At 35.3% G+C, this 26,208-nt stretch overlaps 1 protein-coding gene across 1 annotated transcript in view; it reads left to right on the top strand.

The window, feature by feature from the left end:
• The window catches only part of FBXL17 (F-box and leucine rich repeat protein 17), a 287,476-nt gene that overhangs the window by 171,996 nt on the left and 89,272 nt on the right, over positions 1-26,208 (top strand). Inside the window, 1 exon segment of the mRNA XM_029959927.1 lies at positions 11,457-11,533. Coding sequence (XP_029815787.1) covers positions 11,457-11,533 — 77 coding nt within the window.

Raw genomic sequence — 26,208 nt, 5'->3', positions numbered from 1 at the left:
CCTTATGGAAAGGAATTCATTATCATTTTATGAAGGGCTTCTGAAATTTGCCTTTAAGGTGCTTTTTTTGGGTTTGTTTTTTTTGTTTGTTTGTTTTGTTTGTTTGCTTGTTTGTTTTTTTGTTGGGGGTTTTGGGGGGGTTTTTTTAGAGTCATTTCTGTCTCAGTGCATTCTCCCTAGTTAAAAGTAAATTTTCTAAGAACCTTGGCATTCTTACCAACATTTAGAAAATACTTCTTGGCAAATCAAGGCCTTTTAAGATTTTAGTACACATGGAGGGGGTTTTTTCTAAGCTAAAATTTGTATACTAAAAAATTTCAGGTAAGGTATTATGTATGACATATAGAAAATTTCACATACAAGCTTTGCTGTGATGCTACCCTTTGGGTGAGACCTGAGAACTGCAGCATTCAGCTATTACTCACATTCTTTAATCTCTCTTCTCTATAGCATTTGTCCAAAAGTGCATTGAGCTTGATTTTTTCTTTCATCAGTTTTGCTAACTTCAGCACAATTAAATTAATGTAACAGATCTACCAAGTTGCTCTTATTTTTAAAGAGAATTGCACCCCAAATCAATTCTGAAAATACATGAATTATGGTGAGTACTGGATTTTATTTTTTTCCTCTTTGATTATCTTGGCTCTTCTTCTGCTCCATCATCATTTCATATAAGCAGAAATTCTCTACAAACTTGAATGTCCTTCAGCAGTAGAGGAGAAATATCAGATGTGATGATAGGACTTTTTTGCAGAAAGCTTCCTTATGTCCTGTAAAAGACTTTACTTCTTTTGCTGTCCAATGGAAAAAATTACCTCTCCATGTAAACCTTGTTCATCTTGTCTAAATTTAGATCATAACTTTTAGCAGTACTACTGTTCTCATGAATAGGATTGAGAATATTTATTTAAACTTTTATTGAGATTTTATGTTTTCACAGAACTGAGCCTTTACCAATATTTACTCACTGTCTATTTACAACTCAGTATAAAAGTAGATTTATACAATATGTTTCCATTTTGAAAAGAAGAAAATGAGGCAGGTTTTGCTGTTTTCTTAAAGTTAGCAGGAGGGACCCTTGATGAAGTCCATTCTCAATCCACATGACCCATTGACCATAATCTGCAGTGTCATTTCAAGAAAGGATGGTCTTTAAATGAATAGCTGGTAGAGGTTAGTGGGTTGTTTTCTGGATTAGAAAAGAAGTAAGAGATGCAAAAGGGATTGAAAGAGTAAATCTCAATAGAGAAGATTATCTATTTATGTGCCGAGCTCAGTGAAGTGTATGTCAGCCCCTGTGGTATTAAAATCAAGCAGTGAATGTGATGAAATATTCTTTCATATGTATGCAGTCCTTGTTTAGATCAAGAAGTACAGAGCTGTATAAACATGGTATTTTATTTTCAAAATATCAGGTGATTTTTTTTTCATTTTCATGGAAGTATTTTAAAGTTTATCCAAGCATTCCAAAAGGACACTCTAAAGAATAGTTTTGGGAAGTTATAGCACAGCAGTACAGTTCCCATTTCTTACTTTTGTTCTTAATCTGGAGAGCTTTTTTCTTTGAAAAAAGAGGGCTATTTTTATCTTACTTCGTATACTAAATCCTAATGGTATAGCACAAGACTACTTAAAAAAAAGTCTGTCAAAACTGAGGCCACTGTAACTCCAGGAAACATCTTAAGGTCTGAAGCATATAAATATAATCTTTCAAAGATGAGGAAGAATTAAGGGTACCGCCCCTGCTCAAAGCCCAGTCTCTTCCCATGCACAAAATGGTGCAACTGAGCTGGTGTAGACCCTTGTGAGGTTTGTACTGAGAGAGAGTTATAGCAAAACTTGAAGCCTTTCTTCTCCTGAAGGTCTCTTCTCATTTACACTTCTCTGAATTCGCAGCCTGTGTGGTAGTCTATCTCTGAACTCCTTTCCATGTTACTAAGTCATTTCATGTTAGTAACATTTCCATGTTACTAACTCCTTTCCATCAGTTATTAGGTCATTTCAACTAAAGATTCAGCCTTCAGAACACACTTTCAACATCTGAATATCACCTCACCTTCTCTGTACACTGCTGGGACAGTGGGACTTCAAACATCTTGTTTGAATTCACAAGGATTTGCTTATGTGCATAGAAATAGAACTTACAGTTTACAAACTCCCGATCTTGTCTGTAGCTACTGTGCAGTAATCATTTTCTAAATCTGCACATTTTTGTGTTTACATGTAGGCAACATTATGAGAGTTACCTCTACATGTGTCTTAGGAAGTGTGACATCATGACATTAACTGTGTGAAAAAGCAACATGTATGTAAGCAATTATTTTTCTTCACTGGTACACAAATCATAGAATCTTAAAATGGCTTGGATTAAAAGGGGTCTTAAAGATCATCTGTTTCCAACCACCTGCCATGGGCAGGGACACCTTCCACTAGACCAGGTGGCTCAAAGCCCCATTCAACTTTGCCTTGAACACTTCCGGGGATTGAGCAGTCACGGCTTCTCTGGGCAACCTCTGCCTCACCACCTAATATATAGTCTAAACTTACTCTCAGTTTGGAGCCATTCCCTCTTGTCCTGTCCCTGTATGCCTTTGTGAAAAGTCCATCTTTCTTGTGGGCTTCCTTCAGGTACTGGAAGACTGCAATTAGGTCACCCCAAAGCCTTCTCTTCTCCAGGCTGAACAATCCCAATTCTCTCAGCCTTTCCTCATAGGAGAGGTGCTCCATCTCTCTAACCACCTTGGTGGCCTCCTCTGGACTCTCCAACAGGTCCATGTCCTTCCTGTGCTGGGACCCCAGAGCTGGGTGCAGCACTGCAGGTGGGTCTCACCAGAGCAGAGCAGAGGGGCAGAATTCTCTCCCTCACCTGCTGCCCACACTGCTTTGGATGCAGCCCAGGACACACTTGGCTTTCTGGGCTGTGAGTGCACATTGCTGGCTCATGTCCAGCCTCTCACCCACCAGCTCCCCCAAGTCCTTCTCAGCATGGTTGCTCTTGGTCTGTTCATCCCCCAGCCTGTGTTGATACCAGGGTTTGCCCCAATCCAGGTGCAGCTCCTTGCACTTGATCTTGTTAAACCTCATGAGATTCCCGTGAGCCCACTTCTAGAGCTCTTCCAGGTCCCTCTGGATGACATTCTTTCCTTTAAGTCTGTCAACAGCACCACTCAGCTTGGTGTCATCTGCAAATTTGCTGAGGGTGCACTTGCTCCCTTTATCTCTGTCGTTAATGAAGATAGTAAGTAACACTGGTTGCAGTATGGACACCTGAGGGACACTGCTTGTCACTGATGTGTGTTGGGAGTCTGAGCCATTGGCCACTCATAGCAGAGTAATTCAGCAGTATCATACCAGGAATGCAAATGTTTTGCAAGCAGAAGAGCACCACTGAAACAGTTCAGGAAGGAAGCCACTGTTTGGTTTTGTAATACAAAACAATCCTTGCTAAGAAATATGCATTGTCTTGCTGGTAGTTAACAGTTCCTTGGTTTTGCTTATGACAGTAGACAGGTTGCCACAATGGATGTAGGAAACTGTATTTGAAATGCTGTAGCAGATCTTTTCATCTCAAATGCGAATTCCAAAATACTACAGAGTTCTTAAAAAATAAAGAGATATCATTTAATTGTCTTCCAGACTTTAGCATAATTAGCTGTAGAAAATCAGATTTATGAGGGGTTTAGAATAAGATTATTTTTCCTAGTTGTTTATTTCCGTTAAATCCGTTATGGTACCTAGTTCCTCCAAACCAGAAAGGGACCAAAGGCCACCTGGAATACTACTACATGTAAAAGTCAGATAGTGGAATTAAACAATTTGCTAAATCTCTCCTTTCTTGGCTTAATTGCTTGCTGGATTTAGATGCAGTGAGGGTAACAGGAGGCATTTCATTTTAGATAAGACTACTAATAAGTATTTGAAAATAGATATTTATTGCTGAAAGACAGGGCATAATAGCTTAAGCACAGAGCTGATTCATTTATCTGTATGGCTCTCTGACTGGAGCTTGTGTGCATCTGACTAGCTTAGAGCGCTAGCAGACACTGTGGGACTTGTCTGCCCTCACCTCTGTTATTTGTGAGTTCCACTATAAAAAAAAAAAACTAATCTGTTTTCCTGTGCTGTAAGTGGCAAAACTGTTTGGCAAACCTAGTTTTAAATTATATTGATTTTCTTAAGAATACCTCCCTGCTAATCACATTGACTGCTTTAAGATAGTTGCTGTTTACTTGTATAACTAATGACACTTTGCATATTGGCTCCAGACAAAAAGTACTCTTCAGATTCTGTTTGTGTTTTTGCTTAAAAGTCTTACTCTGTTTTGCTAGCTCTGTGGTTAATACTGTTTCTTATAGATGCAGTTCTTGGTGTTGAAATTCAAAGCCATTTAAATATATATTTTGAATGTGATTCTAATGTTAAAATGGCAGTAAAAACCGTGTTCTAGGCTAACTGAAAGACAAGTATAAATCTTACCTCTTATTAGTATAAAGTAACAGTAAACAAATGTATTGAAAGAGATATATTGGTCATAATGCAAATAAAATGATCAGTGAAAGAGAATCCTGAACCAAGAATATGTATCCATCAGTCTGTGAAGTTCATCATTTATTGTTATGAGGTTTTACAAAGGTTTGTAGATCTCTCAGTAAAATGTTAGTATTTTCATTATGTTAGCCTTCAAATGATTCCTTCTGAGTGCAGAAGGCCTCAGAATACATAAATTTTTTAAGACTGGATATGCTTCTGTAGTATGAGGTTTGGTTTTGTTATGGGAGAGACTTGGTTATTATATTGCATTATTGCCTTCCATTGGAATATTTAAGTCATCAAACCAATGACTGTATTATTTTATGTACAGCTACTGTCTTCTGCCTGAATTTAACCATTGAAACTATAATTTTTGAGGAGCACTATATATTTCTTTGTGAAAGGTTTCTGATTTCTAAGGCATATTTTTGTGTTCCTGTTCTTCCCAAGCTCTCTCTGGCTTCCTAATAGTGCTCTTGGTTATGTTTCGAAAGGATAGTAAGGTGTGTTCATTTCACTGCTTAAAAGACAAATGCATGGCAGTCAAATGCAATGCAGACATGTAGATAGTCTGATGTTCACTTTGAATCTTAGGTAGTACGTTAATGTTTTGCATTTTTTACACCTCTGTGGTGAGGGAAACTCACTCCCTCAAATTGTAAACTCATCAACAGTATATGGCAACTCCTGTTAGCTTCACTCAGGGCTGAAGAGCGTCTCAGACTGTAACAAGGTCTCCCAGGACCAGTTACACCACAAATACTGTACTCATATTTTCTCATTAGGTCCCTTCAGTTGCCACAAGTACAATTTTCCAATGTTTTTAGATTTAGATGAAAAACATAAAAAGCTCTGTGTACATATATATGTATAATACAATTGTTTTCTGTAACTCAAGGATCTTTGTTATCTTTTCTTACAGGTAGAAGCTTGCAGTTTACTTTATTTGAGTCAAAGAATGTAGGTTTCTGTTGGCTAAGAGAAGAAAATTAAAGGGTTTTGAAATACTGACTTTTTTTTAGTTTGTTGGAATTTAATTTTAAGCTTTACATTTTGCAGTACATCGTGGAAAGTCATAAACATTGACTATGACAAATCATTGCATAAATTTATTTGTAGGAAGTTATCAAGAAGATGGGCCTAAACTTGAAGTTATCTGTGTTTCAGTCGTGCAGTTCTGTTAAAGAGACATGTTGTCAGAGAAACTCTATGCCACTAAATCTTTGTACATTTTGATAATTTTTCTGGTCTTGTACAGAGACCAGGTGGGAAGAAGAGTACACACAAGTACATGTTAGTGGACAAATTTCTGTAACACAGAGAGTTTTATTTATGTATATCCATTTTATATATATATACACACACACTTATACATTATAGCTGTATCATTTTCATCTTGTGATTTATTTTTTTTTTAGCTTTTCAAGTAGAAAGACATCTTTAGAAATTACAACAGTAAGAGGCAATCAGGTTTTTGTTAGTCTCTGAACATAATGAATTTTGGGATGTTGGTATGTTGGTACGTTCAGCATCACAGTGCTCAGCAAGCTCTAGTTATCTTACAAACTTCTGTGGTCTTGTGACTATTTTGAATTAACAGTATGTAGGTATGGTTTTAGTTATATTCTTGGTTTCTTAAATATTGTTTGATTGGCTTTGTTTACGTGAAATCAGTTTGTGCTCTTTGCCTTTTCCTTGCTCCCGATTGCACTATAAATTTCACAGTGCATGATATTATTTCCTTACTTTTAGAATCAAATGCAATAAAACTGAATTGCTTATCAGTGTATCAGAGAACAGCATTCATAAAATATTGAGTAGGTCTAGGGAAAGCTTGACATAAGCATTTGTTAGATAATATTTTCAGGTTTAATGAATAAGCAGTTTCTTCCTAAAATATTTCATGTTCTCTGTTTTGATGTTTTAATGTGTTATATGGTTCTAAATGATACTCATTTACAAAGAAGGAAGTGAAGAAATTTTAACTTTGGCCATCTCTGATCCAGGCATGTATATTATCAAAGTTCTAATTATAGTTTTATTTCTTTATTCCTTGGCTAGTGAACCCTTGTCTCATTTCTGGTAATAAGTTATTTCGAGTGTGAAAGTCTCTTTTCTTTTTGGAAGATTGTTTATATTTTAATACATTTTGTACAGCTGTTAAAAGCCTGTTCAGTAATCTTGAGTGAAGAGATTTAAAAAATTCTTTTAGCCTTGGTACACAGCTTTTGCCACCATGTCCATGTTAGTCTCCAACTTTCGTGAGGTTCAATTTTCTGGTTTGCTCACTTCCGCAACTTGCCACTGCTTTAAATAATAACTTTGCCTCTTTTAGTTACCAGTATAATGCTGATTTTTTTTTATTTTTTTTTTTAGGTTAGGCTTCTTTGTTGTCTAATTGAGTAACATTGTAAATATAAATACTTCCAATGATAGCTATGACAATAATCTGACATCATTTTGATGGATTATTACAACAGAATTAAGATTATCCTTGTTTTCTAGAAAAGGTTAATTTCATTTTGTTCTTTTAACCTTTTTCTTTGCTGTCATATTTAACAAAGGTTAAAAGGTAAAAGTAATAAATACACAACTACTCTTATTTTTCCTTAGGTTGTAAAGAAGTCAGTTGTTAGTAGCAATTATGTATTGTGTGACCCTCTACAAAGCAGACTGATAAGGCCATGTAAACTGTTTCTTCTGTCTCTGCAGGTTGATATACATGGGGATGATCTGTAGAAAGGATAATAGAAATTAAAACTGGAATTAGATTGACTGATGCAAGGTATAGAAAGCACACAAAAAACTCCATAGATTCAGTCATCATCGTGGCTAGGCTTTTCAAACAAAGATTTGGGAAGGGCACTACCCATGTTTGTTGCAAGCCCGTTGGTGGCTAAAAAGGCCAATATGAGATAGACACATCCGGTTGCAAAAGGCACATAGTTAATTAGGTACACCTTTGGAGGCAGGTGCATGCCTTTGTCTTTTGATCTTTGTGCGACCGCATTGGAAGAAGATGCCCGTTGGCCTGCAGTTAACCAACCGGGTGAAGGTGGAGATGAGCTTTGTTTAGGCCACCTTTTCTAGGCCCCTCTCCGAGTGGAGCAAGCAGTGCTGTCCTTGAAAAGGCTGCCTGGTCATTCAGGGTGCTGCCCCAAGAGACTGTCATCTCCGGTCAGTCTCAAATGACCAATATCCTGAACCACCTGCATGCAGGGTTGGGTCTGCGGCTCCCAGTGCACCTTTCACCTGCCGTTTCGACCCTCACCTGTCGCTACAGGACTTTTTGCATGTGGGTAAAACCTTCAAGCCTGTGCAATGGATTTTTTAGGTGAGATGCAGTATGCGTGGAACTGAACCCACCCTTTAATCCTAAGGTTCATCTCCCAGGGCTGAGCGAGCTTGGACGGTGGCAGTGAGGTCCTCAGGATGTAGGTTTAATTAGAGTGACCTTCTCTTAGATGGATGGCCTTACAGGCCTAAGCAAGTTCCATCTGCCCAACTTTGGGATTAGAGTTGTTCTTCTCCTAGGATGACTGCCAGAAGGCTAACAAGCTCATCCTGCCCAAGACTGTAGTGTATCTGGTCCTACAGTTTTGACCTGTCTGGCATGGGCGACCCTACCGAAGGCATGTACCATCGCCAGCATAGCTCGCAAGCACACAGGGGTACACAGGCTTCATTCCTATTAGAACGATTCGGGCATATCTTACATTTCCTACTTTGCTATCACCTATCTATATACAATCTTCAGGAAATACCCAGGAACAACCCTTTGTCCTGACCACCCTTTCAGGATGTAACAGAGCAAAGCAAATATATCCAGAACATGCCAAACCTGGGCAGTAGCCACAGGTGAGCCAAAACCAAACAAACAGACAAACCGTTCTGGCCCCCGTACCCATCCAAGGCTGGGGTTCCTTTCAAGGCCCCAGCCCGTCCAGGACCCCCAGCATTCTAAAAGAACCCATTATCCACCCTGACCTTATCCTTACCCCACTGTGTTACCACATATCTACAGGTGCACTGCTCACCTGCAGCATTTCATACAGGATTGCCCCGCTCGCACTCCCGCCAGTCTGAGGACCCCCATGGCCCGCTCGACACCCTTCCCCTCCCCCAAACCTGGAACGACAAACCTCTGTGTGCTCCAAAGCTCCCCTCTCCTCTTCCACAGGGGTGCAGTACCCGCCGGCGAGGCTCCCCTCTCTCTCCTCTCTCCTGCCGGGGCCGGGGCGGGGGCCAACCATGGTCGCACCCAGGGGCTGGGGTCCCCGGAGCTCCGCAGGCACGCCGTGGGGGCCATAGATTCAGTATTTCAGCTATATATATTTTTCTTTTTTCTCCAAACTAGATGTGTCATTACCTCATTCTTTTAGATGTTAGGTGATTTTAATGTTTTTAAGAAACAAAAGGAAATGAGGCTGTCAAAGGTCCGTTTTTGCCTTTTTTCTCTTTTTTTTTTTTTTCCTGTTTAATGAAGATAGCTGAAGATTCTGAAGATTTTCTTTTCCCAGTAGCAGAAAGTGAACTGTATTTCATTTAGACTTGAGGATGTCACTGAGAACAGGATTGGAGTCACTCAAGGCACTTGAAAAAACTTTAACCCTTAGAGCTGGTTGTACTTGGAAGGATTAAAGAATACAATTATAAAGGCCACACAGTCAAATACTTTTGCATTTGCACAGGCAATACAACTTTGACCGTGACTGATTGAAAAGGTGTGTAACTGAGCTTGTAGAGAAAATTAGGTAGTCTTTTATGTCATCTTGACTGTCTTGTGGTTGTATTTTTAGATACTGACTGCTATACTGCAATATAATTTTTGTTAAATTAATGGTCTCTCAGTAAGTAAAAATTATCAAAAATAATTTGAAAACTTTTAAAGCCACTAGAAAAAAATTTCAAAAAATTTTTCTATGTTCAGAATTTTTATCCAAAGTGTTTCATAGCATCATTACTCTGCTAAATGATTTATATGACAAGAATTAATAAAAGCTTCTTTTAACCTCAATATTGACTTTTTAATTTATATTTGCTGAAATGTCTAATGAAAATACTCCTAGTAAAATACATTATAATGATTTTCTATTATATTACTAATATTAGCAATAAAATTTCATTATTAGGAAGTATTTTTCTGGAATAAATAATTAAAAAAAATTTCCTCATGGTCTAGTTATCTCAATAAGCCAGTTAAAGTTAACAAAGATGAGTGCGTTCTTCAAAATTATGTCTTACGGGAACAGAAGTTTTTCATGTACACAGAATGTGTTAAATGCTCTAAATCTTAATCAGTTTTTTAGGAAAATAACCTGATGGAACATATAGTTTTGAGTTACTTTATATTTAAAAGCATAGTCCTGGTGTAGTTTCTAAAAGAAAAGTGTCATGCTTGCTAATTTTCTTAGCAGAAAAGTTATGGATTTAAACAAGTATAGAATCTGGAGGTTCACCCTGTTTTACTTCCCTGTCAGAAGTTATTGTGCTAAATATTACTTTCCGTTCTTTGTGTATTTGTAAAGAAAGGGAACCTTTTCCCAATGACAAGCGTTGCAAAAAGTTGCTAAATATTAGGCCCTCACAGTTGTCAAGGGTTGAAAATTTATAATAGTGTTACAGGAGCTATGATTAAGGTACTCTGTCAGAGGTGTGCTGTTTTATTATTATTGGTGAATTTTCATTGTATATTTTAGAAGAAGGAAGCAGAGAGTGGACGAATAGATGTGAAGGACTGCTGTTCAGTTATTTCCTATTGTAAACTGTCAGAATTCGGTGGTTGCTTTTAAAACCTAAAATTGGCGGCATGAACAGTTTAATCAGATTGGGAGATAATCTGTTGGTGGTGGTAAATGAAAGGAAAGGTTCCTGAGGATGTAGGTGTATTTTTCAAACTATGACACATTCAGCAATACCTGTTTTCTTAGAAATTGGCAAGTAATTTAATTTTGTGTACTGTACCAGGGTTGATTTAAGAGTCAGAGTAGGTGATTGGGTAATTGACCTGAAAATTAAAGTGGAATATATTGGATCAGAAGAAATACAGACAATTTATCCAGTAAAATATACTTTTAAAAATGTCTATGTAGAAAATAGCACAGTAGTCATGCTATTTGATCTAGTGAACAGCTGATCAACGTTACTGGGACTGAAAATATATGTTATGAATCTATGATTTTTGAGTGATGTGCTATAAACAATGCAGTTGGAAACACAGCATTAGGCTTGGCCACAAGTACGTAATAAGCTCATATTTCATTTCATTAATTAATTAATAATAATTTTCTTGCTTACAAGAAATCAAAAAACAAGATTAACATAAACTCTGTGTTTCATTGCATATTCATCACAGCTGTGATAACATAAATAAATGAGCTTCTCATAGTCTTCTCATCTATACAAGCTTCTCTAGCAATATATTGGAACACCAAGAGCATTTCAGGCCCTGGTGAATGCTGACTCATGCAGTAATCACTGAAGAAATACAAACATGAATTTAAAATTACATTTGCTTACATTTTGTGCTCATTACAGTGCATTTATAGTTCTTCCCTAGAAGAAAACTCTTAAAGTTTGAAATTTACAATAGAAACTTTTTGAAGTTATACAGTAATAAAGAAATGGAAAATCACATTTTCGTAATTTTCCAAAAGACTTGTCAGTATATATTTCAAGCAAGTCACTATTCATAGACTTATGAAAATATTCATATAAAGGTGTTCAGTTTAAAATACTGTTTTTCTGCAGTGTATACCTGAAGCCATATGCATTTTCAGCAATTTAGAAAATAATTTAGAAAATTCAGAGCAATTTACAAAATAAAGAAATTGAGATACAGTACATTACACCTGTGGATTGTGCTCTTGCTATTTAAAAATTATTTATTGTCTTTTAACAGTAGTTTTATGCCGTGTGTCTTCCAGATGTGTGGAGGTCATTGCCAGAGAAGGACGGAACCTGAAAGAACTGTATTTAGTATCCTGTAAGATCACTGACTATGGTATGTAATATACCTATATCTTTTTTGGGGGGAATATTGAACTGGAGTTCACAGGGACTCTTATAGAAAGTGTTGGAAATGTAGAGATAAAAAATTTCTAACCTTTATCCATAAAAATAGGAAATGTACAAAAAGTGGTTGACATGCTTAAAAAATACATGTAATTAGAAGTGTGAAAGTCAATGTATGTATTTGATGCAAAATATCCTTATCAAATTGGCAGTTACTGGGTAGTCTGGGTACAGTCCCCTTGGAATTATCCTGGAGATCAGGAGAGCATTTGGTAGAAAATCCAAAAATAGGCATTTCTAGATGCTGTAAAAGCATACCTAAGCAAATAAGAATGGGGATTGATTGACTATTGTAGGCCATGAAATTTGAATGAACTTGATGATCCCTTAAAAATGTTGTTGTGATAAAATAGAGAGGAACACCTGAGGAATAAAATATCCTGTCTGATAGGCCATAGAGGGAGACATATTTTGTATTTAGAATAGGAAAAATTCCTAGCACTTGCTTGTGTTTACAAAGGCTGCTTTGTTTTATCTTATTTAGGTTTTTTTTTTCAAGTAAGATATTGACTTCAAAATAAGACCACAATCTGAAATGTCTGTCTCTCACCTGCATACCTGAATTTCACTAGGATTTACAAGCTGTATATTTGAGATGGTCACATCAGGTTTTCAGGTTTTGTTTCTTATTCACTTTTTTTTAATTATTATTAATATTTTAACTTTACGCTCTATAGCTTTTAATAACGAATTACTATGTCAAAGTAATAAATTACTTTGATGTAGTTTGTGGCCACAAACTCATTCTTTTATTTTCCTCTTCAAATTTTGCAATTCACTGATTTTGCTTTGGGCATAATGAAGGTGCTTATTGCCACTGCTGTAGCATGGGAGAGACTTGTCCGTTCTGTCTGTGTATTAGAAATCTACCAGCCTTACTGTTGTCCCTTCTGACTTCAACAGCCCATGTAGAAAGAATTATCATGGGAATGATGCGATCCACATCTTGAGGATCAATAATTTCTCAGGTAGATTTTGCTCTTCATTTGCTGCAGTTACTGAGAGGAAAACAGGATTTCTCCCAAAAGTAGGGAAAAAACTGAGAAACTGAAGCAAAGAAACTGAGGATAAGGAAACCTTTACTTGTGAAAGAATGGAGAGAGAGAAAAGGAAGTGTCCATGGCTGGATGAAAAGTAGGCAGTGTGTTTCACAGAATGAATGAGTGGAGAATATATATAGCATTTGGCCGATCAGCTCTGTCCAACCTAAGCTTCTGTTATTTCTGTGTACCGAGATTCACCTGTCACTAATATTTTGGTTTCTGCAGTCACTCAGCATCACTGGGACTTTGAGAACATTTTCTATTGATAGAGTTGGTACTAGGTTTTACAGTTCACTTAAAGATGTTACTCTTTTTGCTGTTAAGGATCAATAAGACATCCAGCAAGGTAGCTATGATACCAACTGATTTTTGATACATTATTGACTAATTGTAATCTTCAGCATATCTGAGCATGACAAATTCTACTTTTGATATCTGAGCTGAAAATGCAAAACAAACTGCAACAAAGTAGAATTTTTAAGCGTAATTTATGGTTTCTAAGAAAGCCAAAACTTTGCCCTAGATTAAAAATGTGATAGGAAGTTAATATTAATTAGTTTAACAAGAGTGTTGCAGGGTGGAGCCCTTTTCCTTTCTTCCTTTTTCATTAATTTTCTGGTACTTCAGTCGAAGACTTTCCCACATTTGTTTGTGGTGCTGTTAAGTTAAAAAAGTGAGCCCCTTACTGTGCTGTGAGCTCAGTTTGTTGCTGAACTTCCTTTATCAAAGAACCTACCTCTCTTCTCAGAGGGAGAAGAGCAGCCATTCTCCTCCTCAGAGGCTTTTTAAGCCCTTATATACTCTGCACCTTTGTATTTGGTCAAGTAGAGGAAATCAGCTGAGAAGCACGTGCCTGACTTCTTGTGGGACCTTGTAGATGTGTCCCATGGTCTTACAAAGACTTACATCTCCACATGCACAGTTGTTTAGGCTCCACAAAGAACTGAAGCTCTGTGATAGCTATGCTTTTTTCTTTTGTAATCCCGAGGGTGAAACACATAGTTGTCCTTGCTTTGACAATTAAAATCTTGATGCCAGGTTTGTAAGTCTGATGAAGTACAGATGCAGGATTTTGAAAGCCCTCTTTGAAGTGGATGAACAGCAGTTTTTGATGCTACAAAGTTAGCAGAATTTTGACGTCTGGGAAAAGATCATGATTGCTTAGTAACTCAATTGGAAAAATATTATTTCCTACAAAATTTGTAATAATTTGAGACATTAGAAAATAATAATTGCAATAAATAAAGAAAATAATTGCAGCAAAGACTGTTATTAATAACAGTTAATTGCAATAAGGTATTATTGCTGCAATAATGCAATAAAGTATGTATGCATGAGGTAATTTCATGTCCTCTGGAGAAGACTATGAAGTGCGATCTCAGTCATTTTATTCATATCATTCTTCTGTTTTTCTGATTTCTACATAAGACAGCATACAAAACTACCAGGCAGACGTGTCTGTATCTAATTAGTATTTCTAAAGCATGCTAAAATACTAAATTTTATTTTGGAGCCTAAAAGATTAATTAAAAAACCCTACATCCTAATAATGCAGCCATAGGCTGCATTCCTTTCTCTGACATTTTTCTGATCAAGCAAATGTTTTTTATAGTGTGCAAAAAACCAGACAGATTAGGATTCAAAGAGGAATTGAACATACTGAGTTTTTAACTTGTGAGAAAAATATATATATATTGCTCTATTTCATGTTGCATTAGAAAATGAATAATTTTGTGGTTTTTGTTTACAAAAAAGGTGTTTTGTTTATTTCTGAAAGAAATTATGTTACTATGTCTTTATGTTTGTCTAGCATAATTTTCTCAAAATGTATTTTTAATCAGTGATGTTTGTTAGAGTGTAACATGCTAGGATGCTGACAATTAGTTTAACAGTTTCTTTACATCCAACACATTGTTAAATGCTAAATAATAGCTAGAATTTATCTGGTCTGTTGGACTGAATTAGTATAATCTTTGAGATAAACACCTGTTCACCCAAGAACATAGTGAAGTTAAAGCTAAACGTTAGTTCCTCATAGCATTTTGTCCTTTTGTTAAGCAATCATGAATTAAGCATGGATTGTCAGTACTATCCTTGAATTTCCTGCCTTTTGTTGATTTTTGTCACAATCTTAACTTTACTTAAGCATAGTGGGGTTTGTATTTAAGCTTTTACTAAGAACTAGTAAGGAAGCTGGGCTTTCTCAGCTGTGGGGAGACTGTGTGTCAAATGAATTAGGTTGATGTGAAGATGTATAGCAGTGAGCTGGGGCAGCAAGCACACACAGAATTGTGTAACTGTCTTTTCAATTTTATGCTCTAGTTCTGGGTTTTATTGATATCCTTAGTGCTGGGAATTCTTTTTAAGTAAATTATTACTGACGAAGTTTGTAATGGTGCAGAGTGCTGTGCATTCTGAAACACAAAAGTGAGATTTGGTGTTCAAAGATGAGAAGATTTGATGAAACCAGCCTGTGAAACAGGACTAGATGTTTTAAGGGTCTGATCTTGCAGTAATGTGTTTTTACTAAGAACTGCTTTAAAATTTTGTTCTTACCAGTAGTAAAACATAAAAGTCTGTAATGCTTTACTTCCACTTTAGAAAAATAGTCAGACTAGTGTTTTCCTCTGTATGTGCAGAAAACAATTTTCAAGACAAGCTTTGAATTATAGGCTTCCACTAACAGAACACAGGAAAAAGTAAAAAAGCGAACAAACACCACCACCACCACCCCCCAAAAAATAAACCCCAAAAGAAAACACCTTTGAAAAATATTTGAAAGGAAGTGTTCAAATTCAGCACTTGGTGTAGCTGTGCCTTGAGAAATTGCGTAAGATATTTCTGAAAAAAACCTGAATACCCAAGCGGTCATTATTAGGAGTGTGGTTCGCACAGCTTGGGGAATATATTTATCTCATAATGTTTCCTGTAGTAACCTGCAGAAGGTAACAGTTGTCTTGATAGTTGTCCTGTAGAATTTGCATTACCTAGTAGTTCTGGATTTTGCCTAGCTTTAAAAATCCCTGTTTCTAGCTGTACAGTAATTGCACAAAGCTTTTCAGATTAAATGCTTGGCACGAGGACTTGAGATGAACCGCAGTCCTTTTCTAGTACCTTTAAGGTTCTGAGTACTGAAAAAGAGCTCTCTAGATATGTAACCTTTTTCTTTTCAAAAATTTTGATTACCCCTTTTTCATATTGCCTGTTTCCATCTTTTACTGATATATTTACTGTTTCTGAGAACACATGATTTTTTTAAAAGGCTTTTCTTCTATAAGGGTGTTTGCTGAAGCAAAAACATTAGTTTCAACAAACTATAATTGAATTATATAGTTTCTATTTTAAAATGTTATAGCTAGGGCATAGCTGTTACAAGTAGAAGTCTGGAGGAATAAGATAGCGTTTATACCGAATCACATCCAGTTGTCACAAGAAAAAACATAACTGTAACTTGCTTTTTTTTTCATAACTGGATTATGGATTCTTTTCTGAGAAGTGAGATACAGCTAACAATGTTCAAATAATTTCTCAAGATGCTATTAAATTCTAATATTTTAATATTTAGGATACATATGCTTTCTATTTTAAAACAGAATATTTTAGTTATCAAGGAATCACGTCTTCCTACTGAGCATTGCTTGAGTTTTCTCTCCAGTATTTGGCATTTGTCATCTAAATCATAAAGAATAAGCATACCATGGTATTTTCTCAAAAAACAATGTTTAGTTTCTGCTTCTCACTTGGATTAGCAAATCTCTCTAATGCTTGATCTTGCTAGAACTATTTCTTTCATAATGTTACCCTTTTAAAATCTATTTTTAAAGCACCATGTCTTTAGTACAGTATTACACACAAGGGAAATACATTTTTGGGGGGATAAGTGCAGCAGTTATGGATAGACAGAATGGAACAGGTAGTAAATATATTTTTGAGTTTAAAATATTTCATCCTCACCCATTACTGGTTTGCAATCTCTTCCTCAGTGTATATAATTTAAATAAATGCAACTTTTTTGTTCTTTCAAAATGATTTTGTACTGCTGCTGTATTGAGTTCCAAGTTTCTCTTCTCCTCAGAATCAATCTTTCTCCTATTATGTTTTCCTATCCTGCACATAGGTTTTTCTCTTTTGTACTCTTTTAATAACACAGTGCACACAAACAGTAATCACGCTGACAACTATATTTATGCTTGTAGAGAGATTACAGAGAATCTTTGAAGGGCTAGGGCCTCTTTTATATTCTTTAGTGGTTATGTATATATGTATGTTTGTGTGTGTATAAAGAGGTACTATAGCTTCATGTATTAGTTGTTACATATGTATGAAAGAAATAGAATATATATATATTGCTTTCTTATAAACTTTTTATCTTCCTTTTCACAATGGCATTGTCTCCCAGGTTTTTCTTCTATTACTTAGTTTTTCAGAAACCTGAATTCACAGAAGTAAATCGGTAGGATTCTTGATGCTTAGTGACAAATTTTGAGGTTCTTTGCTGAGTTTTAGTGTCGTGCATAGGCTGCAACTTTAACTCCAGTAGACTGTAAGAACTAATTACCTAGAGTAAGTAGATGGCAAGCAATCTGTACCCTGTTGTATGCATTAATGATACTTACTTCCTCTGACAAAATCTCTAGCAGCTAGTAAAGTGGTTTTGTTTGCTTTTGTATTAAAATGTTCATTCTTTCTGGATTCTGAAGCAGATATTTCTGTAGAAACCCTGGTAACTATAGGGGTCAGTGAAAGTTTATTCTAGCAATAGAGCTGAGTTGCAGAGTTTTGTATAGTTTAACAAAGCAGCAATACTCACTATAACTTACTATCTCTTCCTTCTTATTAATGGCATTACTATTTATGCTACAATACGCAGGGTGAAGATTTGGAGTCTTTTCATGTATTTCAGAACCTCTGCAGATATCCTTCTAACTAGGAGGGAAAATTACAGAGAACAGCTTTTGTAATGACATTTTTCAAGTTGTTTGGTTTTATGTTTTGTATCGTTGTTTTAGTTTGAAATAGTTGCTCATATAGAGTCTTGCAGGTATTGACACCTAATTTTGTCTCCATAAGGGATCCCATTGACATTGAAACCAAGAGGTTTGTTAATGTGAGGACAAAGATAGCTGCTTATTCATTTATTTTGGGATTGGAATCCTATCAGAAGACATCTTTAGTTCTTTTATGAACTTTTAGGAGTGTTCAAGGAGCAAATAGATCACTTTAGTCACCTGTTTGTGGAGGTTTCAGTAGAAATCAGCAGACTAAAATTTTTATCAGAAGTAATCTCTGAAGCAGAAAAGAGCCCTTGAACAATTTGTCAGCACCGTATGTAATTCATAACTATCAAAAAACCAAATTTTCTTTTTGTATAAGTTTTATCAGTATTTCCAATGGCACAAAAATGGCATGTGATTTTCTTTAAAAGTTGATTTGAGATACCACCGTGCATCTTCAAGACCCATACAGTGAGATAAATTACTGCAATAGCATATTTCTCAAATAACAGACAGTTGCAAATCCTTTGTCCTGCGGTACATAATAAAGGCTTTTCTCTTTGAGCAATGAGATGAGACAAAGTTTCAAACTATTTTTTGTCATACTAGAAGGTGGATTGTCCCCCTTAACCTGTACGCTTAAAAATAATGTGGTATAATAGCCAGTTGGAGGAAACTGGATGTAGATGTACTTTTGAATCATCGGGATGAACAGAGCAGAAACCTATGATTTATACACAGTTTGTTTCCAGTTGCTTGTTCTAGATGTGGAAAACAGAGATGTGTTATACCTCAGGTTTAATTTGTCTTGTAGAGAGATCCACAGGTACTGTTATTTTAATTTAAGTTTTTCTGTTGGAAACATAGTGCTTTGAGTTGTTATTTTGATTCATCAGTGACAAACTTATCAGTCATAATAGAAAGTTTAATTTTGTGCTCTTTTATCTCTAGAGAGAAGTGCTTAAGTTAATCTTCAGAAAAATGCACCTAATTTCTGAGTACCAAAACACAATATATATTTCTGATACAACAAAAATTGAAATGGCCACAACCTCTGCCTGTATTGCCTGAAATACATTTTCAGGATCTTGTTTATTCATTTGCTTTATTTACAGTTTTAGGAAATTATAATATAATCCTGAATTTTCATTTAACCCAGAATCGAGCCTCTGTTCTCTTGTGATAGTTGTATTTTCTTTTTTGTACGACCTAAAAAAAAGAAACATAAAGCTTTATTCATTCAGTGCACATGTTAAACCCTGTATTAAAACCAGTGTGCTAGGTGCCTTTCCAGTGAGCTACTACACATCAGAAATATTATATCTAAAATGATTTAATGTCCAAATAAATTATTACATGTAAACTGTGTAATTATGATCATATTGTGAATATTACTGTCAGTGTCATTTATTTTTTTAGTTTGATATCTCCAAAACTACCACCAAGATGTATTGTCATTTTATATTCTTGTCTTATCTTTCATTTCAAACAGTATCTGTTAATGTCACACTGCAATGAAGAATACCGTTCTTAACAGAACATTTGATTTGTGGTTAGAGGTAGATTTATTTAGCAAAAACAACTGTGAAACTGTATTTAACATGAATCTATTTCTGACTTGGATAGAATAATTTAAGGTAAACATTTAAAACATTTAGTATTTTCTGATAAACGCCAGTAGTGACTCACATTAACACACTGTTACTACAGTCCAGTTTTATATTTAATTTTTTGGACTTCTGACTTTGTTTAAAATTTTCCCCTAAGCCACTTTATTTGTTACATAGCACTTAGCAGTATACTTCAAAAAATCAATAATTTGCTATATTTAAAATTATTCTTATAAATCTGGTATTAAGTTTAGGCTCAGAAGGGATTATTTAGGGTTCCTTTACATAATTCTAAATTTTAAAGCAGCATTTTTATTTTTCTGAAGTGAGAGAACACAGAACTCAAAAGGAAAAGCAAGGAATTTACCGAGTTCTTTTTCCACTTAATCAGATACAAAAGTCTTGTTGAAGTACATAGTCATACAAGTAAAGGGTTGCGTCATATTTTAAAGTGACTTGCTAGTCTGCTGTTGCATTTTATTTCTCCTAAATTCTAGGAGCCAGTTTTATGATCCCCCTTTTTACTGCACTATAAAACATATTTTAACAAATTATATTTTAAAGTTAATATGTTTCTACAGTGTTGCCTAAATAAAAGTGAATGTTTTCTTCAGACATCCAAAAGGGAGATACTCATTCTGAGTGATTAAATATGAAAACTCGTTGTTTAAAATTCTTAACGAGCAATAGAGCTGTTTCATCATAATTGCTAAAACTAAGTTAAGTCTTTAAAAACATTTATTTTTTGGTGGAAGGTTTGCCTTTCAATATTCTATTTTGTAGTTTCTCCTGGCTTCTTGTTGAATTCCAGTAATACTCAAATTACTCAAAAAAAGTCTCATTTTGACCACAATTTGACTGCCTGCCTTAAAAAAAATGTATAGATATAAATAGTGCAATTATTTTGAATGCCTAAGTTTAAGAAAAATAATATTTTTTAATGATTTCTGTAGTACTAAGGGACTGAATACAAGTTTTTCTTTAAATGGATGAAAAAATACTGATTAAGATATTGATGTAGCTCATTAGAATAGAAATGAACCTAAATTGCTAATATCACAACAGTATAGTGATTATTGGTTTCGAGCCTTCTTTTTCTAATAAAAAAATTGAAGTATTTAACAAAAAGAGGTCAAAAGTGGTTTAATGTTTTTAACAATTGAAAGGAGAATAGGAAGACAAATTCTAACTCTATTATCTCACTTCCTTTTGACATATTACCTAGGTCTCATTATGAATATACGTTAATAGATCTATTGTGTTTAAGTATCTGTGCCCCACTATTTAAATATCAAGTAGTAGAGGTGCCCCACTATTTAAATATCAAGTAGTAGAGACTGTATCATTTTTAATTCATATTAGTTTGAAACACGAACTGTGAGTCAAGAGAAAAAAAACAAAAAAATTCAAAGCATGGGTTTTTACCAACTTGTCTAGGAACAGAGGATGCATCCAAAATATATTTAATTTAAGTAGTGAAATGGAATGAGTATTACTTCCCCTCTGCATTCCTTAAATTGTGATTCTGGGTTGGCTTTGCTGTGACAAAGGCGTTTAATTTTTACATCTGTAATGAATTATACAAGAAGTTCATGTTGTATTTGTTGGCTGTAAACTCTTTCTGCACCATGGTACACCAGAGTGTAGAAACTGTTCTGCTACTGATTGAGGGGATGTGATTCATTTCATAAATAAACCAGTAATCATTGTGCTTTCAAAAATTAATAAATTGACATCAAAATTTTGTTTTGGTCAATTTCAAATATTTCAAGAGTTTTCTATAAAAAATTAACCTCAAAGTAGCTTCTAAATTATGTTTTTTAGTTCCTCATAAGTCAAGTGGGATCATTTTAGCTTTTGAAATGTCAAGTATCTTTCCAGAACACTCAGACAACAAGATTTCTTTATTTGCAGTTCTCTTTGGCTTGGCGCCATCACCCCTTAATTTTTAGCTATACATACTAAACCACAGTATTTCTAATTGCAAGATGCCTAATACAGAAGCGTAGTAAAGTATGTCCAAAAATATATAGAAGATTGTTAGTACAAAGTGAAAAGAATAAAAATGGTAAAATGGAATTCTTGAATAGTGTAAGAAAGCAAATGTAATATATATGAAATTTTTAAAAATACACAGTTTGGGTTCTTCTGTTCATTTTTGCTTATTTTGTAATAGATAAATGGAATACCTTCCATAATGTCAACCTGTCCAGATACATTTAAAAATAATTAAAACATGGGAATATTTAAGTGTTATTATCTAGATATAATGAACCAGTTTTACTTTTCAGCAATCTGAAAACATCAATACTTTTTGGGGATGGGGTGGTGGGAAGGGGGTGGTAGTGTCCAGGTCAGTGTTTTGTTGGAGTTTTTTAAACTTTTTAATAGAATTTATTGTATATGTGATGCAACTACATAACCTCTTAGTAACTCAGGAGCATTAGGAATGTGGTGCTTCTGCTATGTGTGTATATTAGAATAAAGACGCAACGTAAAAGACTTTTTTCTTACTACCAAAATTTGAAAGCACTGAAATTAGAGGTTGTGTTATGTGTAAGTCATTTTAATTTGAAGCGTGAAAGCATGTATGTTCTAGTCTCAAATTTATGTTTAAATATGTGCATTCTCTTAAATAATTAATTGGCTCATGCATCTTCTTTTACAAGTGTGTGAGTTAATGCAGCTTAAATGGAAGTATTTTCTCAGTTCAAGTATCTGTCAGGTATCTTTAAATTGGCTCCTCGCTCACATACGAAGAAACCATCCTTGAGTGACTACTTGCTTTTTAACAAATTAGTCTTCTGAAGTTTAGCGAGCAGCCAGTAAACAAAAATGTCAAGTATGAAATCAGAGTTGTTCATCATTGTTTATGGTTTGTAAGGGTTTCTCAAAGATTGAACTAGACCTCTGTGAGTCATTCAGTCCAGCGTGCACCCAGGGTGGGGTTGTCCCCAGCCCTGGATCAGGTCCACTGTGGACTTGAGTTGGTCCTGAGTATTCTTGAAGACCTCCAGGGTTAGAGGTTCCATTGTGGCTCTGGACAATGTATCAGTGCTGCATTTACACTGCCAAAGACTTTTTTCCTTTTTTTTCCTGATGCCCAACCTAAATCTCACATACCACACTGTGGTCATTGACCTTGCTACCTCTTTTGGTGAGCTTGTGGGTCAGCTCCATCCTCTTAATAACTCCCAACACTACTCAGATCTTACCACAGTAGTGTATTTGTGTGAAGAAGAAATGTGTGTTATTTTTGCATTTGAAATGGACATGAAACTTAAAAAAAATTGGTAATAAACAAATGTTTACAAACATTCAAAAATAACTTTCTATTTCTTAGCCAGCCGATGGCTTTTCCTCTCAGGAACTTTTTATGCTGCATATTTGTCACATTGAATTTTTCCTTAGGCCACAAGCACTTTTTTCACTATTGCAATTTAGCTTATTAAATTTTATTCAGAGAGAAAACTAATGCCTTGTGAATTAATTATATTTGTTTTCTTTTTCAAATTGACATTGAAATGTCACTAAAAGTCAGTGACACTGTTGCTATAGCTTTGTTGTAAACCAATGGGGATACTGGGGAAAAAAAGTAAAGGGTTTTTTTTTTGGCTATTTGGATATTGCTAAATTTTCATGTTTATAAAGCACAATTTCTTTAACTTTCATTTTGTTTTGAAAGCAAACATGGCAAAGAAAACTTCTTATATTTGAGCAGCAATACAGCTGAAAGTTCTCTAACATTCTAACTTGCCATCTCTGCTCATATCCTCTCTGTTATGAAAAGTGAAAGTGAGGAGATCACAGTATTTAACAGGTGCTACCTAGTAACAGGATGTGTAGCATAATTGACTATAACCAGTTGCTGGTCTGGTGCAGCAAATCCCAAATGCATCTACTATGCTCCTCTAACTTCTTCTGAATCCCTCCTGTTTATATCTCTAGAAGCATAGGTTGGCTCCTTCTTCTGCCATCATAAAACTTTGTTGTCTGACTTAGCATACCAGTTTTTCTTGATTGCTTTTAAGGAGGTACAAAAGGAGTGTAAGAGTTTGGAAGTTATTTCCAGACTTGGGGGGTTGTGTTCATAACTAGTGATGCCCTAAAGTTTCCCTGCTGTACCTACATTTTAGGAACTCAGTCATATAGAAGAACATAGAACGGCTGAGTCGAAACATAGTATCCTTCAGGTTTTGGGTATCTCAGATGGCCACGCAGAATGATGATACTAAAATGAGAAAGGTATTTGGAGCCATGTTTTACAGGAGAAACAAACTCAGTAACATATTTAAAATTTCACTCCCTTTTATTTGTGCGTTTGAGTTGCATCACATTCATCAGACAGAGTGATGGTATCTGGTGTGTCTTGTGTTAAATTTGGTGACACTGGCATATATGAATAGTTCTTTGAGGCCCTCTAATGACTCAGTGGAAGACCTTGTTCTTTCTCTGCCCACTTGGGACTGTTCCTTGTATATGCTAAGAAAGTGGAAAAATGTGTTGATATGGAATTTTCAGTGAAAAAGACCTTCTCTATTTAGGGGATACTTTAGGTAGCAATGAACCGGTACTTACGTGATTAAAATCTTGAAGTATCCATTTTTTACCTGTAAATCCCTGAAGTGAGACTTATGTATGTCACCGAAAGAAAATATTATACTCAAGATTTCACTTCATCTACTTAAATTATCTCTTTTGTTTCTCTTTTGTAATTTTGGGGCAAATCAGTTCTTTATTTTTCCTAGATGTAGTTCAACAATTTTATATAAACAGAACTCATTTTCTCTACTATGCAGTGTTCTTGTCATATAACTAAAGGAGGAGGATTAAGAAACCATTCTGATCAAATGTAATTGCTAAAAAAAAAGAAGGAAAGAAGAAATCTATTTTGTCCTTTAATCTATAAATATACAAGTACACTTTAATAGAAACTGCAAACTGAAAAAAACTTAATTCAACCAGTCTCTATTCCTCCTGCAATCCATATTTTCTTATAAGCTATGATTTATGACCAGCGAGGTTTTGCACAGGTTTTGTAAAAGAGATTGAAGATACAGTGCCTTTGTATCTGCACAAAATCTTTTTGTGATCTTATGTAGAAGGATATGCCACTAGCCATGTGTTTGCATGTGTGTGTGCTTATCTATAACTGCACATGCAGGTACAAAGTTGCTCACAGGAAAAATACCTGGGATTATATTTCTATTTTACATAGTCATAATTGAAAACTTGCCTTTAGAGTACAGGCATAGCACACTTCTTACAGGGATGTCTTTAAGGGAATAGAAAGAAGATTTAACAGTGGTTTAAATAATTTTTTACATATTTGACTTGCAATACAGTTGAACATTTCATAAGTCAAATACATTACTGATGAATTTCACATGCATTCCTGTTACTTTTTAATCAAAATAAAAAGGTCAACAGTGTAGTCTTTCTGGTAAAATAAAGTACAATTTGATTACTTTCTGCTAATGCATAATACCGTTTAATTTGATTTTGGGAAGAGGAAGGTCTCTAATGGAAAGGAAATGGACTGTATAAATTAGGTGCACCCTCTTACATTTACCTCTGTTCATGCAATTGTAAATATTGCTGCTTGTGCCAAACAAAGAAATAACAATATTTGTTTTGTAAACAATTTTAAGGACATATATATGAAATGTGCAGGCACAAAACCTCAAATTTACGAAGTGCCTGGATCTCACTGAAGTATCTAACCATGCTGTGGTATTTTAGTAAACAAATAAAAATTAAAGGTTATTCTGAAAGCTGTGGGGACTGTAGATACAACCAATCCCACAAGAACCCAGTTCCGCAGTTCTTGGTGATTTATTAGCTATGGATCTTGTGGAAAGATGGATTGGTTCAGATAACATACAAAAGCTGTGTAATACTATTTTAGCGTATGTACACATAGCTTTTTCTTTAGATGAGTGAATTTGCCTATCCACACATCTCTGCTCTGTTCCTCCTGTAAGATGGTCGTGATTCTCTAATCATCACAATTGCAACCTTGTGTATTGTCACTCATTTCATTACCAAAGATGCCAGTACTAGAGATTTTAAAGCACCTCGCAATTTGCAGATAAAAAGTCCATAATCTTAAATCAGGATTTAATAGAGAAGCATTTATGTAGTTCCTATGGGAAGTGGCTTAGAACTGCACACAGAAGTTAAGCTTATTACTGTACTTGATAATGGAGCTACTGACAAGTCTTTTGTTGAATGAGGGTTGGTGCACATCAGATTGTGAAAGATGGAAAGCCTTGTTGGTTTTTTTTGCTGACATAGACTTTAAATCTTAAAGATCCGATGACATCACATGGGGAATAAAAGCAGCTTTAGATGTATGGGAATAAAAGCAAAAGAATTCAAAATAAAACCAATCAGTCACAGCAATAACATGTGCAGCTATGGTGTAGGGGAAGAAAAATCCCTAGATTTTTTGCTGTCAACTGGAACCTTGATCTGTTTTGGAACTCAGAAAATGTTTTCTCTCTTCTTTTCAAAATTTTAATTGATTATGTAAAACATTTTCAAATTCTGCTACATTGAATACAGAGTTTATGGTAGCTTTCAACTCTGCTGATAGTCTCGAGGCAACCTTGATCTCTTTTGGAGACAGCAGCCTTGACTGTTAAGTTTCAGAATGTTTGGAGGAAAAAAGGGAAAATTCAAGTGTTAACTTTGGCCTTTGCAAATTTTGGCTACGTGTTGCTGAATTTCAGTCACATTGTATGAGGGATGCTTCTCTTTTTGTGCCCTCTTACCTACACCTGGCCTCTTCTCACTTTCCTGATGTTTTCATGAGTGTAGTTCAGGTATTACCAATCTCTTCCAAAGTTAACAGCCAAACCACCTTTTCTCTGATGGCCCAAACAAGACAGCAGGATCACCTAGGAGCTAGTAATTGGTGCTGATGGCCCTTGGGAATAAAGGAGGAGGAGAGTG

The sequence above is a fragment of the Manacus vitellinus genome, unplaced genomic scaffold (assembly GCF_001715985.3).
Source record: "Manacus vitellinus isolate BGI_N305 unplaced genomic scaffold, ASM171598v3 scaffold_23_pilon, whole genome shotgun sequence".
Lineage (NCBI taxonomy): Eukaryota > Metazoa > Chordata > Aves > Passeriformes > Pipridae > Manacus > Manacus vitellinus.
This window is presented reverse-complemented; position numbering and strand designations above follow the sequence as displayed.